Source organism: Chlorocebus sabaeus, chromosome 28, assembly GCF_047675955.1.
Source record: "Chlorocebus sabaeus isolate Y175 chromosome 28, mChlSab1.0.hap1, whole genome shotgun sequence".
Classification (NCBI taxonomy): Eukaryota; Metazoa; Chordata; class Mammalia; order Primates; family Cercopithecidae; genus Chlorocebus; species Chlorocebus sabaeus.
In genome coordinates this window covers 19,702,175-19,721,796 of record NC_132931.1, presented here as the reverse complement: position 1 = coordinate 19,721,796, position 19,622 = coordinate 19,702,175, and the positions used below count along the sequence as shown (strand labels likewise).

Sequence of the window (19,622 nt, the reverse complement as noted above, 5' to 3'; positions counted from 1 at the left end):
GTTTCTCCTTTGGCTTGGCTCTCATTCTCTCGTCTGCCACCATGTAAGACGTGCCTTTTGCCTGCCACCATGATTGTGAGGCCTCCCCAGCCACGTGGAATGGTGAGTCCATTCAACCTCTTTTTCTTTATAAATTACCCAGTCCGGGTACGTATGTCTTCATCAGCAGCGTGAAAATGGACTAACGCCCAAAGGATCACACATTAACAGAAAAAATTGAAACATTGGACTTTATCATTAAAAACGTCTCTTCAAAACACCTGATGAAAGAATGAAAAGACACGACACAGATTGGGAGAAAATATCTGGAAAACAAAGAATCTGATAAAGGCCTTGTAGCCAGAACATATAAAGAACTCTCCCAAACTCAACAACAACAAAAATAATCAAATTTTAAAATGGACAAAAAACAGGTGCTTTACCAAAGAAGATCTACAGATGATAAGTGAGCTGAATGAAACGATGCTGAATGCCGTTAATCATTTGTGAAATAAAAAGCAAAAGGCCACGGTGAGACCCGACTGCCAACCTACTACAAGGCCTAAATGAAAACTTTTAAAAAACTAGCCGGGTGTGGTGACGCGCACCTGCAGTCCCAGCTACCCAGGAGGCTGGGGTGGGAGGACCACCTGAGCCCAGGAGTCAGAGGCTACAGGCAGCTATGATCTCGCCCCTGTACTCCAGCCTGGGCGACAAAGCAAGGCCCTGTCTCTAAAAGAAACATTTAAAAAAATAAAAGAGGGACTAAGTAAAAAGACTGTGCTGCATGCTGGTGAGGAGAAGCTGCACCTCTGGAAGACGGGCAACCTCGGAACATGTTACACACGTGACCGCCAGCCACTCCACACTAGGCGTTTACCTGAAAGAAAACGAAGTCGATTTCTACATGGGACTTTATTTATCATACACAGCAGTTTCATTCAGAATAGCCACAAACCAGAAAAACTCCAAATGAAGTCGATTTCTACATGGGACTTTATTTATCATACACAGCAGTTTCATTCAGAATAGCCACAAACCAGAAAAACTCCAAATGTCCGTCGCAAGGGAACGTACGATACGACAGAACACGACTCAGCAGTGAAGACGACGCAGCTGTGTGCACAGTGATCTCTCCCCAAACCAGCCATGCTGCATGGAAGAGGCAAAAAGGCAGAGACCACACGCTCCAGGACCGACGCCATTCCCAGAAGACTCGACAGCCTCTCGCCAATCTACAGTGACGGAAGGCACGCTGGCAGGTGTGGGGTGGGGAGACGAGGCAGGGAGGAGGGATGGATTCCTGTCAAACAAAAGCACGTGTCTGGGGGTCTTGAATGTGAATGTGGTAACGGCTCCACGGCTCTGTGTATGTGTGTGTACATGCAAATTCACCCCACTGCACTTGACATCCGTGCAGCTTACTGCACACCGGTTATACCTCAGGAAAGCTGTAAAAACCGTACTGCACTGAACGACCTCTGCCATCTGCTTCCTGCTTGTACAGTGCACCTGCAGGACATGCTTCCAGAGGCGGGGCTGCTGGTCAACCCTGCAGACCAGCCCCGCAGACGCCGTGCGCTGCCCTCCCTGGGTGTCTGGGGCACTCCCACTCACACCAACATCCTGAGCACCGGCCTAGAAGGTATTTCTGTAGCAACAATGCCTCGCTCTTCGTGAGGCAGGGAGCACCGGCAGGGGAGACATCTGAGCACAGCCCAGTGTCACTGTCTCTCAGGAGGGCGGCCACACGGTATGAGACCTAGCACACACCTCCGGCACCAGCTGATGCCCCTTGGAGAGGATATGGGAGCCCCGCAAGCGCTGCAGCTTTACAAACAACCCCCTCAGTCTGCCCATCCAATCTAGCAGGCAAGTCCTGGTGCCTGAGTAAAGGGGAGACGGGGGCTCAGAAAAGCCGTCTGAGAGGCCGCTGATCACAGAGCCGGTAAGGAGCCTGGCTGGACAGCAAGCCTGGCAGAGGGCCCAGGGTGGGTGTTCCTGACCCCCACCTCCCAGGGCTTCTCAGGGGAGTGAACCTGCCCACGGTGACTGAGTGGCGACACGGCGGGGGCCTCCAAGGCCGTCTCCGAGAAGCTGCCTTCTGCAGGGACTTCTCGACTTAGGGAGACGCTGGATGAAAAGCCCCCAAGGCTCCTTTTAAAATGATTTATGGATCCTGAAGGCTTGGGAGCAAAATGTTTACAAGGGCTGAATTTGAATGAGCACACGCATGTTGCTGCAGCCATGTTGCCAGAATGACCTGTGTGACCCACCCTCGCCGCCACAGTAAGCCCACACGCGTGCTCGTTTGTGCACTGAAGGGGCGCGCTTTCTTCTGCTGTCCTCCTTTCAGACAAACTGCCACCACACGGACAGCGAGAAAGAGAACACACGAAGAAACAAGTCGCGGGGGGTGGTGTTCAAAAGCTCGGAATTCTGGTTTGCCTTCAGATGGTTCAAAGTAATCAGTTCTGGCATAAGCTTCTTGAAATGGACTTACTGCAACTTTTTTAAACATGAGGAGTGCCACATAAATTAGCTGCCAGCCTAGATCTTTCCTCGGGAAGATGACGCCAATCAAAGCAGGTGCCTGTCTCAGAGCGTGTGCATGGAAAGCAGCTGGAGGGTAGCCGGGATCTTGCTTATAACAAACCCATCAAACACGCGGGCAACTTTTGCAAGAAGAATGATTAGTTGTTTTTGCTGAACTAAAAGATACATAATGTTGGGGGCGGGGGTGCCTCAGGTGAGGCTCTCAGGACCTGGAGAGGGGACAGTGGGGGGACCCAAAGCCCAACGGACAGACAGCATCCGGTCCAGGAAGCCCCTCACCCAGGCCAGCTTCCCGTGGGTCCCAGACCCCTGCACTGCCCGCCAGCCCCTCCCCAGTGGGCCCTGACCACCACACTTCACGTTTTACTTCTGTCTCCCTCATCAAACGGCTGGCTCCACGTTTCTAGCCCTGATCATGATGTCTGGCTTACAGCAGGCACTGACGACCACCTCCCTTGAACAATGGGTGTGGGAACCCCACCACAGAGGCTGGCGAGTGGGGTACGTAGGACCCCCAGCTCTGGAGATGGTCACACAAGGGCAGTAGGGCCCAGCTTAACCCAACACTCGCTGTGTGTCCTGACTCGGAGCGCCCCGCCCCTCCAGGCTTGTCTGTCATAAAGACAGCACGTGACAAAGCCCCGCAGACGTGGCAGTGTGACAGGGTGCCCACGCCTGTCCTTCCTCTCCCACAGACACGGCTACAGAGCCTGGATGGATGCCCGGCTCTGAAAGGCCCACCGCACGGGCGGGCAGGGGACACTGTGGCCCTTCTCTCACTCCTCTGACCTCTGCCTCGTGCCAACATCCAGGCGGTGGTGAGGCTGCTGTACCAGGAGCTCAAGGCGAAGTCGTCTGGCACTCACCTGGGGGCCAGGAAAGAAAGTCACTGAGCTTCAGGAGCGTGGAATCCTCCCTGCTTAGAGTGTGGACTCCCCGGCCCCCGTGGTCCCTGCCTCCGCTCTTCGCACACGACCACGGGCTGAGCCCACGGGGCTGCAGTGGCGGCAGGGAGCCTGAAGCAGGAGCTGTGCCCTCTGTCTGAAGCTGCTGTTGTTCCAGATGGGCAAGACAAACTCTGGCTGCGTCTTCCTCCCTGTAATCCCTCCTGCAGGGCCGGGCGTGGGCCCAACCTCCATGACACCAGCAGAGTGCAATGGATGGTGCAAAGAGAGCCCCACGTCCCTGGAGGACCACAAAGGGGAGACCCAGAATGTGAAAGGACCCAAAGATCATGGAATGGAGGGACGGAAAAGGGTGGTTCTGGGGAGTTGGGGGGCGTCCCTGGGTCGGCCCGTGCCTGGGTCCCATCCACACTGGCCTCTGAAGCCGGCGAGAGCTGAGGGCGTCCCTGGGTCAGCGCGTGCCTGCGTCCCATCCACACTGGCCTCTGAAGCAGACGACAGCTAAGCTGACAGGCACTGCCACCGTCCCAGGCCAAGACCAGCAGCACTGCCAAGGCTTCACAACCTGAACTGGGATGGCAACCGCACACCACAGAAGGTCGCTGAGACCTGGGATAGAATCCACCCAGGTCGGCTCACTGCTAAACTAAAACACTCACATTCCTCGCGGGACGTAAACACACAACCCCTCTCACAATGTTCAGGACATAACCCCAAATTACTCAGCACATGAAGAACCACAGAGATTTCAAGTCAGCCTGGAGAGGCAGTTCCAGCTGCCGGGGCCGAGGAGACAGGGCTGGATCATCTGGGAGCTGTGGTGGAGAGGGGCCGCAAGACGGCCCACGCAGACAAGTGTGCACGCTCTCGCGGCACACGGAAGCCCAAAGGTCTCAGCAAATTCACAGAAAAGTGAAGTGCTGAAAAAGTATTTAAGGAAATAAATGGCTAAAAAATCCCAAATTTAGCAAAAACAAAAACAAACAAAAAAAAACCTACAGATTCAAGAAGCTGAGCAAACTCCAAACAGAATAAACTCAAAGAAATCCACACCCAGACACGTCCAAATGAAACTGCTGAAAACTGAAGGCAAAAAATTTGTGAAAACAGGAAAAATCTGTATGAACTCAAAGGGAACAGTGATTCGAGCGTCTGCAAATCTCTCCCCAGGCAGGAACCGCGGTGAGGAGTAGGAACGCCGCATTCATGGCGTGCTGCGAGGTGAGGGCCAGGCCACACCGCGTGCGCAGGGCAGAGCTGCTTCAGGAACACGAGAGGAAGAAAGACGGACCCACCCCGAGGGAATCGTAGCCACCTGCTCTCCAGGAGTGGCTGCCGGAAATCCTTCGGAAGGAAAGAGGACATGAAGGATACCTGGAGCGCTGACAATGAAGGGAGAACAGACGGCAGCTTTCTGGGCTTACAGATAATACCCGGTTCTTCTACTGCCCTCTTCAAAACACTGCATGACTGAAAACAAAACCTGTGGCATTTCCATGTCGGTGGAGGGACGGCAGGAAGGGAAAGGGCAAGGGACCTGCCGGGAGGGGCTTCTGGGTGTGACTTCAAGTGGGATAAGTACTCTAATTCCAAGAGCAAATACTCAAAACATCAAACTGAGAAATACAGTCACATGCCCATGCGCTAAATTAAAATGAAATACTAAAAACCACTCAAGTAACTCAACAGAAAGCAGGAAGCATGAAAAGGAAAAACAAAAATGGAGGAGACAGACAAAACAAATAATAAAATGGTAGCAATGAGAAGACAGAGATTGCCATGATGCTTTAGAAACGGACCCGATGACGTGATGTATACAGAAACTCAAAGAACGGGCACAGGTAGGCTGTAAGTAAAAGGACAGAAATATTTACAGCAAGCAAACACTACAGGAAAGGCAGCTGGCAGGAGGGTGTAGAAGCAGCACCGTCCCAGGAGCCACAGGCACACCCAGACCCCGACCTGGGCAGCTCAGGACTGTCCTGCCGAGAGAAGGCTCAGGGCTCCCTGGAGAAACGGCTGCTTGGAAAGCTGAGGCAGAGGACACGAGGTGAGCCTGGAGCACCCTGTGGTGCTGGAGAGTGAGGAAGGGCTCAGGAAACCCAATGACGGGGCACAGCGGAACGCAGCCGGCCGAAGGGAGACCATGCAGTGAAACAAGTCCCGGTGCATGAACCGGATTAGAACACAGAGCACGCGGCAAACTCCCTTGAGTCCACACTGCTGGCAATAAATGAAGAAGTGAATAAACGGGGAAGAGGAGACATCTCCCCTCACAAAACTCCACATCATACGTGTAGAACTCATCCCTCCAGACGGGGAGCGTCGCCTACGCACAGAGGGATTCGCTTCCAAAGAACAGAGTGGAGAAAGTGCACACAGCTTAGCGGACGGGGCACCCGGCAGAGCCAGGTCCGCCAGCAACGCCTCAGTGCGGCAGTCAAGTCAACACTGCTGTCACGTGGACAAACTGTCACCGACGAGCGGCAGGAGAGATGTGACGACTAAAATGTGCCCCGGGTGCAACATGCAGGAAAGCCCGGTAGATCCAAACAAGGGCTGGAGACAGGCCCAGAGTCACACGCCGGTGACAAGCACCATGGCAGCGTGAGACGTCAACAGCACAAGAAACCGGGTGAAGAGGGTATGAGAACTCTCCAATTTCCACAACTTGCCTATTTAATCTGGTAAACGGTGTGTCAATTCCATCTTTTCAAAAAGTCAATTGTTGGCTGGGTGTAGTGGCTCACGCCTGTCATCCCAGCAGTTTGGGAGGCCAAGGTGAGTGGATCACCTGAGGTCGGGAGTTCAAGACCGGCCTGGCCAACGTGGTGAAACCCCATCTGTATTAAAAATACAAAAATTAGCCGGGCATGGTGGCGCATTATTGTAATCCCAGCTACTCGGGAGGCTGAGGCAGGATGCCCTTGAACCCAGGAGGCAGAGGTTGCAGTGAGCCAAGATGGTGCCATTGCACTCCAGCCTGGGTGACGGAGTGAAACTCTGTCTCAAAAAACAAAGAAACAAAAAACCCCACAGCTAGGTCCATCTCAATAGTGAAAGACTAAAAGCTTTTCCCCTAAATCAGGAACAAGACAAGAATATCTGCTTTTGCTGCTTCTATTCAACATAGCCAGAGCAATTAGGCAAGAAAAGGAAATAAACTGTAGCCAAATTGGAAAAGAAGAAGTAAAACTACTTCTCTCTCGTTGCAGATGCCAGGCTACAGAAAACCCTGAAGAAGCTGCAGAAAACCTGTTCTACTCAATAAACAAAATCAGCAAAGTTGCAAGACACAAAGTCAACACACAGAAGATCAGTTGTACTTCTCCGTACTAGCAATGAGCAATCTGACGAGGAAATCAAGAAAACAATTCCATTCATAACAGCATCAAAAAGAACAAAATACTCTGCAATGCATTTACCCAAGGACGTACAAGATTTGTACCCTAAAAACTGCCAGACATTGCTAAAAGGAATGGAAGAAAACCTAAATAAATGTAGAGTCATCTGTGTTGGGGAGAAGAAGACTGCACGCCGTTTACCTGTCAGCGGAGTCAAACCCCCCTGAAGAAGAACCACCACGGTGGAGACTCGTACCTCCTGACCTCGAAATGTAGGAGAGAGCTACGTAAGTAAAAAACGAACTGACTTTTATACACAAACAACTTGGATGGATCTCAAAGGCGTTGTGCTGAGTGAAAGGAGCCAGTCTCAAAAGACTGCACGTTGTAGGGTTTGGCTGGAGAAAGCTGGACCACAAGGTGGAGCAGAGCTCACAGCTGCCAGAGGGCCCTGTGTGGCCGGGTGAATGGAAATGGGGACCATGGAGGATTCCGGAAGTGATGACATTATTTTGCACTCTGATTACGGGGTGATTAGAATTCACAGCGCTGTATCCTATAAGAAAAAAGTTAATTTTACTATGTAATTTTATTTTTTACTTTTTCTTTTTCTTTTTTTTTTTTGAGACAGTCTCAGTTACCCAGGCTGGAGTGCAGTGGCACGATCTCAGCTCGCTGCAACCTCCACCTCCGGGGTTCAAGTGATCCTCGTGCCTCAGCCTCCCAAGTAGCTGGGATTACAGGCGCCTGCCACCACGTCCAGCTAAGTTTTCCATTTTTGGTAGAGACGGGGTTTCGCCATGTTGGCCAGGCTGGTCTCCAACTCCTGACCTCAGGTGATCTGCCTGCCTTGGCCTCTCAAAGTGCTGAGATAACAGGCGTGAGCCACCATGCCCAGCCTACTACAGAATTTTAAAAGTAAAAAATTTTAAAACCTGCCGGGCTATGTCCTATATCTTACTGTGGTGGTTGCACATTGGTGCACACATTTGTTGAAACGTGACCCCGTGGCATCTGGTCGGGGAATGGTGGTGCAGGTGTAGATTATTGCTGGTATTCTTTAGAACTGCAGGCATGTGGTGATAAGAAGTACATCCACTTTTATTTGCTTTAATTACTGTTTTAAAACTCTGAAGATAACGCAGCCTGTATAACCTGCTCCCTGGATAAGGGTACCACCGCCTGCCCTTGGTACTCGCTGACCATGAACTCACGTTTAAATGAATCCCTTCCATTGTGTGCGAGTTGCGTCTCAATACAGTAGATACCCTTAAACCCCTTCTCACACCCGCAGTTAGAATTCAATCGCGTGGAGATACATGCAGTGCCAGCGAGCCCTTCAGTGTGCCAGTTCTACCTCAATACAGAAAATATCCTTAAACCCCTTCTCAGGCCCGCAGTTAGAACTCGATTGCATGGAGATGCATGCAGTGCCGTGCTGGGCCCACAGCAAGCCCTGCACAAACGTCAGCTTCCTCTCACTGCGATCATGGCCACTGCTGCTGCTGGGGGCTGTCGCCGTCACCACTAAGAAACACAAGCGATGGGATTTCTCAGTGCAGCCAGGCTCCCACAGGCTACAGTCGGTCTTTTCAGACACACAGAATTCTCTCGCACAGAAGTCAAAACATAGCCAACAGTTCACCTTCGTTCTCACTAGGTGAAAACTTGAAACCACTCAAGCTCCGAAAGGGGTTAATCAACTATACGTTAAGACTTACAAAAACCTATACAAATGTGGGGAAGTGTTTCTGTTATAACACATAGTGGAGAAACACGATGCAAATAATGTGTTTCACTTTCTATCTATATATATAAAAATGGGAAAACCATCGAAGACTTCAGTTAAAGATGGTGGTTTACACACGTGCATTGAAGTGCAATCTGTCTCAAAACCCCGGTAAAACAAGGGCAAAGATTTTGCTTACATTTTTCGAGGCATTTACCTGAAGACAAAGAAAATAAAAGGCACAACATCAAATAACGTTGAGAATAGAAGCTGGAAAGCTTCCAGACAGATGAGTGGCCAACGACCTTAAAAAGGCTGAATCCTGAGCCAGCAATGGAAGTGCCAAGAAACTCTGACACCACCAGCTCCCAGGTTCGGGGATGCCCACCCCAGCAATGACTTCTGGAAGCAGGGAGGAGGGAGCGCTGGAACTGCAGGGCTGGCTGGAGACCTCTGAAACAGAATGAAGACCTCGTCACAGATTCACGGCTATTTGTGAGAAACGTACTAGGAGGTCCGTGTCCTCCTTACCCAGTCTCCCTCGATGGTAACGAACTGAAATAGCAACATCAGAAACAGGAAAACTAACGCGGGTACAATCCAGAGACTGCTCGCCTGCCGCCAGCTCACAGGCACTTCCCTCCATGTCTACGCCCACGGGATCTGTCACACGTGCGGATGTGTGCACCCACAACTGCCGTCCAGACACAGGCCTGTCCTGACACCCGAAGGCTCGCCCCGCTGTCCTTGTGTCCACACACACGCACCCGCCCCTAAACCCTGGCAATCTCTTCCATTTTCTGTGTCAAACGGATCTTAATGATTAACTGGTTAGTAGAATTCTCTAGGGAAACCATCTGGGCCTAGGGATATCCTTCTCATCTTTACGACTTCAATTTTTTATAGAGTTTACAAGATTATTCGGATAACCTATTTCATCTTGGCTGAGTCTGATGGCTTGTGAGTGTTGAGGAGTCTGCTGCTTCAAGTTGTCTGTGGCGAAACACCCTCTGCTTAATGGCTACAGAGCCTGTAGGGATGGCCCCTATTTCATTGCTGATACTGATGATTTTGGTGGTGTCTTTTTATTTTTGTCAAATTCGCCAGAGGTTTATCAATTTCATTGAATTTTTTTTTTCAAAAAAGCCCCAGCTTATTGTTTTAATAATTTTCTCTATTTTTTTTCTTTTCAATTTCATTGGTTTTTGCTCACTGTTATTTCCTTCGACCTGCTTGTTCTGGGCTACTCTGCTCCCCTTTCTCCAGGTTCTTGAGGTAGGAACATAAATTAGAGACCGTTCCTCTTTTCCAACGGGAACACTGAGCGTGACGTACTTCCTTCTCAGCACCGGTCTGGCTGGACCCCACTTCCTCAGATGTGTGTATCTCCACTATTGCTCATATACTTACTTGTACCGGGAGACTTCCTCCCCAACACGGGCAATGCAGACGTGTGCTGCTGATTTTCTAAGGCTTCCCTGTTGTTCTTCTGTTACTGACATCTAGTTTGGGTTCATTACACTCAGAGCACACAGTCTGAGTGAATTCGATTCTTTCAAGTTTACTGGGGTCTCTTTGATAACCAGTGATGTGATCTGTCATGACTGTCCCAGGTGAACGCAGAGGCAACAGTCCTCTGCTCTCGGACAGGGCGTTCCACAAACACTGATGACGTCCTGCGGGTTGATGGGGACACTCAGTGCCATCAGTCGCGGATGGTGAGGTGTGAGTTCTCAACTGTAAATGTAGATCTGCCCGATTCTCTGTTCATCCCAGCCACTTCTGCATCCTGGGTTTTGAAACTGTTGTTTGGCTCGTATACATCTAGGAGTGCCAGAGCTGGGGGCAGACTGGGAGTTCTGCCACTGCACAGGCCTGGTGGACACCATCCTGGCACACACGGAGTGTGGACATGTGGCTGCTCATGAGGGCCGCGGACAGGCGCGTGCGAGCTCACCCCAGAGCGGGAATGTGTACCCCGCACACGAGGGCCGCGGACAGGCGCGTGCGAGCTCACCCCAGAGCGGGAATGTGTACCCCGCACACGAGGGCCGTGGACAGGCAGGTGTGAGCTCACCCCAGAGCGGGAATGTGTACCCCGCACACGAGGGCCGTGGACAGGCAGGTGTGAGCTCACCCCAGAGCGGGAATGTGTACCCCGCACACGAGGGCCGCGGACAGGCGCGTGCGAGCTCACTCCAGAGCGGGAATGTGTACCCCGCACACGAGGGCCGCAGACAGGCGCGTGCGAGCTCACCCCAGAGCGAGAATGTGTACCCCGCACACGAGGGCCGCAGACAGGCAGGTGCGAGCTCACCCCAGAGCGGGAACGTGTACCCCGCACACGAGGGCCGCGGACAGGCGCGTGCGAGCTCACTCCAGAGCGAGAACTTGTACCCGGCACACGAGGGCCGCAGACAGGCAGGTGCGAGCTGGGCCTCTGCCCGTCTCGCCAACACCACGGAAGGAGGCATGAAAGGCAGCCCACAGCCTCCCTGCTGCAGGGTCCAGGGAGGGCCCTGCTGAGCCTCTGACATGGGGTCCTGGGGGTTGAAGACCACCCCCCACATCCTGCTCTGACTCGTTGGTGCCCGGTGGGGTGGAGGCTCTGGTCCCTGCTGGGCACTGCAACACTACTGGACCAGAGAGCCAGAGCTGGGCCTGCCTCTGCCAAGTGGCGCCAAGGTCCCTGCCATCAGCCCTGCTGACCCTGCCCGGCACAGACACGGGAGCAGTGCCGGCTGCCGCAGGCTGGGGCAGGAGACGTGCTCCCCAAGGGGCCATGCTGATGCCGCTGGGTGGGGACAGGGCACTCTGCTGGCTTCTGCTTCTGGGGGTGAAGGGCAGGAGCCTGCATGTCACTGCACATGCTGCGTAAGATCTCCAGGCTGAGACAGGCCCTTAGGTAAGGCACGGGCAGGCTGCCCCACCGAAAGAGGAGTCCTGCATTGGTGGCATGCTTCCCTGCTCAGCCCCCAGGAGCTGGCAGCACACGCACCCCCACCAGTCACCCAGGCTGAGAGGAAAGAGCAGAGGCCCCTTCCGAGGGCTCCCCAGTGGAAGGCCCAGCCGGATTCTGCGGAGAATCACAAGGCAAACCCACCTGGCACAGGCAGCTGGGACCACCAAACACTTAAGGAAATCATCCAGTAAAAAAGGGGAAGGTCCAGCGCTGGCAGAAACACAGCAACTGAGAGCAACAGAGAACAGGGTTCACCCGGAGAAGAAAACTCTAAAAAGCACCATCATTAACATCAAAGACACAGTGACCCCACTGCCCCCGCGAACACAGACAGGATGTTCCATTCATGCAAGAATCCTCAGAGAACAGAAACAGACTCTCAGGAAACAAAGAGTATGGCAACAAATAAAACAAGAACAGGTTAACAAAGCTGAGAAAATACAGAAGGTAGAACAAAAAGAAGGAAAATAGGATCAAAAAGATTTAAAAGAGAGAAAACTATTTGAAAATCCAATATCCAAATAACAGTTTCAGAAAGAAGACACAGAAAACAGGGGAGAGGAAATAATCAGTGAACAGAGCCAAGAAAGCTCTCGAGAGTGGAAGGGCATGAGACGCTAGAAGGAAAGGCCTGGAGTGCCCAGAGCAGCACACACAGCAGGCTCCAGCCAGAGCATGTGGGCAACCTGAGGATGCTGGGGACCAGGGGAGGTGGGCAGGCTTTCGGAGAGGAAGAAGCAGGTCCGGGGCACAGGACCCAAGCAGGCAGGGCTCTGAGGACCCAAGCTGCAGGCCGGACCTGGGGAGCGCACCTGCCTTCACTCGCTGTGGTCACTGCCCCACCCGCACAGACCAGGCACGGGGGCCGCCGTCGCTACTGGCAGCCAGGCAGTGGGCTGGGGGCAGCTCTGGTGGTCATGGGCCTGCTGACAGCGCTGCCCAGCCAGGTGGAGGCAGCTCGCCAGCCTTCACCCTGCTGACCTGGATGCCTCAGTTCCTGAAGCTGCTTGTGGGAGGCAGAATGAGGCCACAAAGGCTCCCAAAGTCCCGCCCTGGGCTCCTGATGGGCTGGGCAGTTCATCATCGGCCCCCTTGGGGCCACGCCCTCCCACCTGGGACCACAGCATCTGAGGGTGGCCTCGTTCCGAGCATCTGAGGGTGGCCTCGTTCCGGCCGCAGTTGCCCTTCCAATGGGACCAATCACCTGTACTCCAGACCCGGCCCAGCCAGCAGGTTCTCCACGGTGGGCGGCAGGAGCTGCAGACCAGGACAGAACCAGGGAAAACCAGTTCCACTTTCCCAGACTGAACGCTCCCCTGGTGGCCTGGGCTGGGCATGGTGAGCTCAAAGATCAACCCACTGCCCTGGAAGCTTGGCAGGCAGTGACTATCTTTCTGGTTACCTCTACGTGGCTTCAGGAGCGGGCTTAGAGCAGCTGTGTTTAATGGAGATTTGTTGGATGAAAGATGATAATTTCTACAGAAGAACACTGAAAGTCTAGCACCTGGCCCTCTCTGGAAAGGACGTGGGCCTGGGCACTGGGTCCCTGGGGTATGAGTGGAGATCACAGAGCGTCCTGAGGAGTGGGGACCTCGGGTGACTGGGGTCAGAGGTCACCTCGCGTCCCCTGAGGCAGGCCGGCGTCTCCAGGGCCCCCAGCACCTCCCGGGACCCAGAAGGCATCGCACGGCCAGGAAGCGAGGGCTGGAGTGTGACTAGCAGGCGCTGGCACAGACAGGCGAGCCTCTGGAATTAGCGAGCGTCTAACCAGTTGCTAAATCCACAGGCAATATTCAGGATTTGCTAGAGCTGCTATGTGACAGCAGAGAGGACGAGCTCAGATTTGTTCTGGTTGAAAGGGCTCCTCAGCTGCTGCCTCTTAAAAATCCCCACTGACACCCTCTCTAGCTTCTGTGTTGAAAAACGATGCAATGTGATACATGTCATTCACATACAACCAACGGATGGATGTGAAAATGTGAGTGTGCACGTGGGCAAGAGCAGGCGCACATACGTGTGGCTGTGCGTGTGTGTGTGAGGACCATCTCTGGTCCTCCTAGGCAGTCAGAGGGGTGGGGGCTGCACCATCCCTGGTGCCCGCCGGGGCTCCTCCACCGGCCGCCCATGGTTGCTGAGGGCAGAGCGGCTGCACAGGGCTGGGGTGGGTGGGGTTAGGGTTAGGCAGGGCCACGGGTGTCCGCCATGTCTTCCTCTGAACCAACCACTTCAGAAAATGCCCCCTGCATGTTTCATGAAAGGCCTGCAGGAAAAGCACTTCACACTCAAGAGCAGGAGGCAGATTAAAAGGAGAAATGGGTTTCATCCAAGGTGGGAAGCCTTTCTCATCTCCTCACCGGCTGCCCAGCCCTCGAGAGCTGCACGGAGAGCGAGACGACAGGGAGGCCTCTGGCCTCAACACTGCAGCGTCTCCTCCCTGGGGAGTGGGGGGACCATGTGTGCCCGGCATCCGAGACACTCCCCTCAGGGGCGGGGTCTGCAGCTTGCCAGGGCCCCTGTGGTCCCACCCGCAAGCCAGAAGGGCTGCCTGCGGTGGTCCCAGGACAACTAAGCACAAGCCGTGATACATGCACCCTCACTCAGGACGACGGTGAGCTGCAAATACGGATGCTGCCCGGAGACGCACCGATCCCACTGTGGCCACAACAGGAAACTGAGGCTCGGCGACACGACCCTTAGAACACTGCATCCTCCGAAGCCGAGGACGGGGTGGAGTGGGGCAGAAGGCCACCCTGCCAGGAGGGGCAGGGACGCCCCAGGAAGGAGGAGCTCTGGAAGAGAAAGCTTGGAAGGACGTGTGCTAGTACACAGAGAAAAATAGCCTGGCCTGTGCCCCGGTTGGGCGGGAGGCCTCACCCGCATGCTCCGCGAGCCACCTCTCTCCCGAGAAGCTCAGGGAGGCAGCCCGGGCTCCATGGGCCCCCACCGCTGGGCCTGATCGAGTCTGTCACGAAAAGGCCTGTGCCACCTGGCTTCCGGGTCACTGCACACTCCAAGGCCCTCTCCCAGGTCCACCCAGCAGATCCACTGGCTCCCAAATCCTGACCATGGCTGCTGCGTGGCCTGAAGGGGGACTTCCCAGGTGGAGCCACGAGGCCTGGCGGGCCGGGAAGGGTGGACGGTGCCTGCCATAGGCCCAGCCCCAGGCTCTTGGCTGCTGCTCCTGGGAGAAGGCCATGCTGAGAGCTGAGGGCGACCTGCCGGCGTCTCCCCAGTTCCCATGAGTTAGCCACAGAGGCCCTTCTTTCCATCGCTGCTTTCTCCAAACAAAACAGTGGGGACGACAAGCTTTGACTTTGATGTAAAAGATATCAATGATAAAGGCCTTTTCTTACATTGTGAAAATGAATAAACCCCAAGCATACCAGCCCACACAAATCTGACGCCCGCCTGGCCACGCGCCCATCAACTGCAGAACGAGAGGATCTAGGTGCCAAAAGGCCCAGCAGAAAGCAGAGCGCCGTCTCCGAGAGCGGGGAGCCGTGCGGCGCGACGCGGGCTCCTGCGTGGGCAGCCACGGGCCGGGGCACACTGACCTTCCTGCAACCTCCACGGATGCTGGAAGCCACCGACGCAACTCCCCAAATTTAGGTACCTACTCCACCACCTCCCACGTGGCTCCTGGGGACTGGAGGACAGTGGAGGTGACCGCCTTGCCTCGCATGGCATTCAGGACCTTGCAGGGTCAGGCACCGGCCACACCAGCCCAGCACTTCCCAACACGCTGCTACGCACAGCCTCGCCCCCTGCGCCTGCAGAGGCCCTTCTCCATGATGACAAGGCGTGGCCTCGGCTGCTGGTCCCAGCTCCCCCTCTCACCGCAGACACACATTGAAGACTGTCCGGCACCTCATCCAGCCTCGGCCTTGGTGAGCTCCTGACCTGCCTGGGCTTCCCTTCTGAGCCATTCCTTCTGTCTCGCTACACGCTATCCCCTCTCCGAGGCCCCCAGGCCTGCTGCTCTGTGTGGCAAGGGTCTTTCTCCCCAGGCAGGGCTACTCCTGCAAGTCAGGGTGTGTGTGGGAGGCATGTGTTGTTCATCTCGGCACAGGAAAAGCCAACTCCAGCTTCGGAGGGGCTCCCAGCGCTGATGCTCGGTGAGCAGGTGGCGGAGCTGCCCCTCTGCCACTCTCCTCCCGCTCCCCAGGCCCGGCAGCCAGTGCTTTCTCCAGCCACACTCTTCCACTTGAAGGCCTCTAGTGCCTCCCATAGCTCCTAGGAAAGAGACTGCACACTCACCACAGCCCCCGCCCAGTCTCCAGCTCCCCCCACACCACACCCACGCTCACACACAGCCCCCGGCCCCACCCCGCCATCAATCCGAACACCGCACGCAGACACACTTGCTGGGGGAGACACCCACTGTCGCAGGACCACGTGCACCTCACAGGCTGTAACGACAGAGCCTCTAGGTGAAGAATGGCCCCCAGGTCCCTAAGACAAGGAGACGCTGATGAAGATGGAGAGTGCGTCAGTGCCCACTCACCACTCCATCAGCCTCTGTGCTCGGCCCTAGAGACGCCCACGGCACACACTCAGTATCTGAACACTGAACGGCTGAACGGATGGAAACCAAACCGCTCAGACTCTGGCGGGTCCCAGAGAGGGCGATGTGTATGGCACAGCCCATGCATGAGGAATGCTTCAGAGATGCTGGAGGAACCTCGAATCTAGAAGGCATCGCAGCTGCCACGTGCAGAGCACTTCTTGGGCCAGACTAAAGGCATCCCTTTTCCTGCTTTACTCTCAGCAACGCTGAGAAAGGGGGCCATCCACGGGTGAACACCAGAACCCCAGGGAGTGGGTGTGACGAAGCAGAGGCTGCTGCCGCGGGGGGGCCCAGGGGCCCACACACCAAAGCTGTGTGGCCAGGGAAGGGCGTCCTCTCCCCACCGCCACCCCCATCTCACTGCAGGGCCATTTGATGTCCCCTAGACCTGTCTCAGTCCCCTCTTCTCAGTTCCTCTGATGACCAGGAGAAACCCTGGATGCCCAGGGCCTGGCCTGCTGCAGACACTCAGAGCAGAGGAGTGGCCAGTGCAGGAAAGTCATGGCCTCCTGCCGCCCCACCCTATGCCCACAGTCACTGCCTCCCACAATGGATTCTAGTAGGACACCCCGCCCTGTGCCCACAGTCACTGCCTCCCACAGTGGATTCTAGCAGGACACCCCGCCCTGTGCCCACAGTCACTGCCTCCCACAGTGGATTCTAGCAGGACACCCCGCCCTGTGCCCACAGTCACTGCCCCCCACAGTGGATTCTAGAAGGACACTCCGCCCTGTGCCCACAGTCACTGCCTCCCACAGTGGATTCTAGAAGGACACTCCGCCCTGTGCCCACAGTCACTGCCCCCCACAGTGGATTCTAGAAGGACACTCTGCCCTGTGCCCACAGTCACTGCCCCCCACAGTGGATTCTAGCAGGACACCCCGCCCTGTGCCCACAGTCACTGCCCCCCACAGTGGATTCTAGCAGGACACCCCGCCCTGTGCCCACAGTCACTGCCCCCCACAGTGGATTCTAGCAGGACACCCCGCCCTGTGCCCACAGTCACTGCCCCCCACAGTGGATTCTAGCAGGACACTCAGGTGGCCACACAGCCACGTTCAATCCACACTGGAAGTGGCAGTGCCAATACAGGCACTGAAGCAGAGCCAGGAGCTCCACCTGCAACTGCCTGGAAACCCCTTGCCTGAGGATCCTGATGGGTCCACAAGCCAGGGGGAGAGGAAGAGAGCTCTAGAAAAGCAGCCCGGCCTGCAGACCCTGGTCTAGGGACGCGGTGTGCAAGCAGGAGCTGGGGTGAGGGCACCCCAGGACAGGGTGGTGGCAGAGAGCTGGCAGCGTGTCTGAAGCGCAGCCCGAGGGCTGCTGGACACGCCCGGCTAGCGCACTGCCTGGGCTCTGCTCTGAGCCATACTCCGGTGCAGCCGTCTCGGCACAGCACTGCCACACAGCCCCTGCGGCTGGGGACCCGGCTGCAGCACCACCCCGTGATGGAGGACCTGCTCCCTTCTGAGCGTCGGGACACTGAGAGGCCCCTGCTGTCAGCGCTGGCTGGAGAAGGGCTGCTGAAGAAAGGCCCACACCAGCAGAGATGAGCATCCCTGCAGAGAGGAACCTACGCGGATGGGATGTGACTTATACAGAAAAGCCCTTCCAGGAAGGCAGCAGAGAAGCAGGACTTCACTCCAGCCACCAATAGGGGAGCACACAGAGAAGGCCACAGGCTGGAGAGAGGGGACAGGAGGCTGCCATGAGGTGTCTCCTGCACTGCCCTCCTCTGGAGAGGGCACACCTGAGCATGCGCACCTCCCCGCTGGGGGACACGCCTGAGCATGTGCACTTCCTTCCTGGGGGACACCCATGAGTGTGCCCACCTCCCCTCTCCCGGCAGGACACACCTGAGCACATCCGCCTCCCCCCACCCAGGACACACCTGGGCACGTCCACTTCCTCCCCCTCGAGACACACCTGGGCGCGTCCACTTCCTCCCCCACGGGACACACCTGGGCGCGTCCACTTCCTCCCCCGCGGGACACACCTGGGCGCGTCCACTTCCTCCCCCGCAGGACACACCTGGGCGCGTCCACTTCCTCCCCCGCGGGACACACCTGGGCGCGTCCACTTCCTCCCCCGCGAGACACACCTGGACATGTCCACTTCCTCCCCCTTGGGACACACCTGGGCGCGTCCACTTCCTCCCCCTCGAGACACACCTGGGCGCGTCCACTTCCTCCCCTGCGGGACACACCTGGGCGCGTCCACTTCCTCCCCCGCGAGACACACCTGGGCGCGTCCACTTCCTCCCCCTCAGGACACACCTGGACATGTCCACTTCCTCCCCCTCGGGACACACCTGGGCGCATCCACTTCCTCCCCCGCGGGACACACCTGGGCGCATCCACTTCCTCCCCCGCGGGACACACCTGGGCGCGTCCACTTCCTCCCCCGCGGGACACACCTGGGCGCGTCCACTTCCTCCCCCGCGGGACACACCTGGACATGTCCACTTCCTCCCCCGCGAGACACACCTGGGCGCGTCCACTTCCTCCCCCTCGAGACACACCTGGACATGTCCGCCTCCTCTCTGGGGGACATACCTGAGGGTGTCCACCTCCTCTCTGGAGAACAGGAAGCTCTGTTCGGCAGAACTGGACTGAGACTTTAGCATCTTCAGCTCCATCTCCAGCTAGGAGAAAGCAAAGGACAGAGGGTCAACAGACGTAAGCGCACCCAGGTGTGTGGGGAACCCCCGCCCAGGCCCCTGAGACCGCCCCTGGCAGCACCCCTGTCCTGGGCCGGGAGCTGGGGGACAGACCTCTTTCCCGGAAGCCTGAAGCTGCCAGGCCATACAGCACTCTAACTTTGCAAACTCAAGTCCTCTCACTTTTTTGGCACTTGTGTCTCCTGAGTAGCAACAGATTCATAGGCTCCCGGCGGGCTGTGTGGGGCAGATGTGAGAGTCTCTGGGGAGGGACACACAGCTGGGGAGAGAGCACGCGCCAACGCTGCCGGCGGTTTGGTTTAACAGCCACCAGCCGTCACGTATTCTGCTACCTTCAGTTCCTCCACAGAACAGCGTGAGATGCTGCACCGCCCTGGAGGGAGTCTGGATTCTTTTTTTTTTTTTTTTTTTTTTTAAAAGAGACGGAGTCTCGCCCTGTCGCCCAGGCTGGAGTGCAGTGGCATAATCTCGGCTCACTGCAACTTCCACCTCGCAGGTTCAAGCGATTCTTCTGCCTCAGCCTCCCAAGTAGCTGGGACTACAGGTGCACGCTGCCACGCCTGGCTAATTTTTTGTATTTTAGTAGAGACGGGGATATCACTGTGTTCCCCAGGCTGGTCTCGAACTCCGACCTCAGGTGATTCACCCGCCTTGGCCTCCCAAAGTGCTGGGATTACAGGTGTGAGCCGCCGCGCCCAGCCAGGAGTGTGGATTCTAACCTGCCCCTACACACCTGGGGTGGGAGGCGTTGGGGGCAGCAGACGGTGGGGAGGCCAGGAGCCAGAACCGACTGCAGGCTCAAGGAAGAGCAGCGCACAGACGGGGTCTGCTCAGGCAGGCTGGCGCAGGCTGAGGGGCTACGTGGGCACCAGCTCCAGGCTCTGGGGGTGCTAAGGGAGG

At 56.1% G+C, this 19,622-nt stretch overlaps 1 protein-coding gene across 11 annotated transcripts in view; it reads right to left on the bottom strand.

Moving 5' to 3' along the window:
• The window catches only part of MAD1L1 (mitotic arrest deficient 1 like 1), a 423,430-nt gene that overhangs the window by 147,654 nt on the left and 256,154 nt on the right, over nucleotides 1–19,622 (bottom strand). For all 11 annotated transcript variants that reach the window (XM_008018861.3, XM_037995244.2, XM_073012878.1 and 8 more), the window contains one exon: nucleotides 18,598–18,686. In XM_008018861.3, coding sequence (XP_008017052.2) covers nucleotides 18,598–18,686 — 89 coding nt within the window. The remainder of the gene's footprint in view (nucleotides 1–18,597; nucleotides 18,687–19,622) is intronic.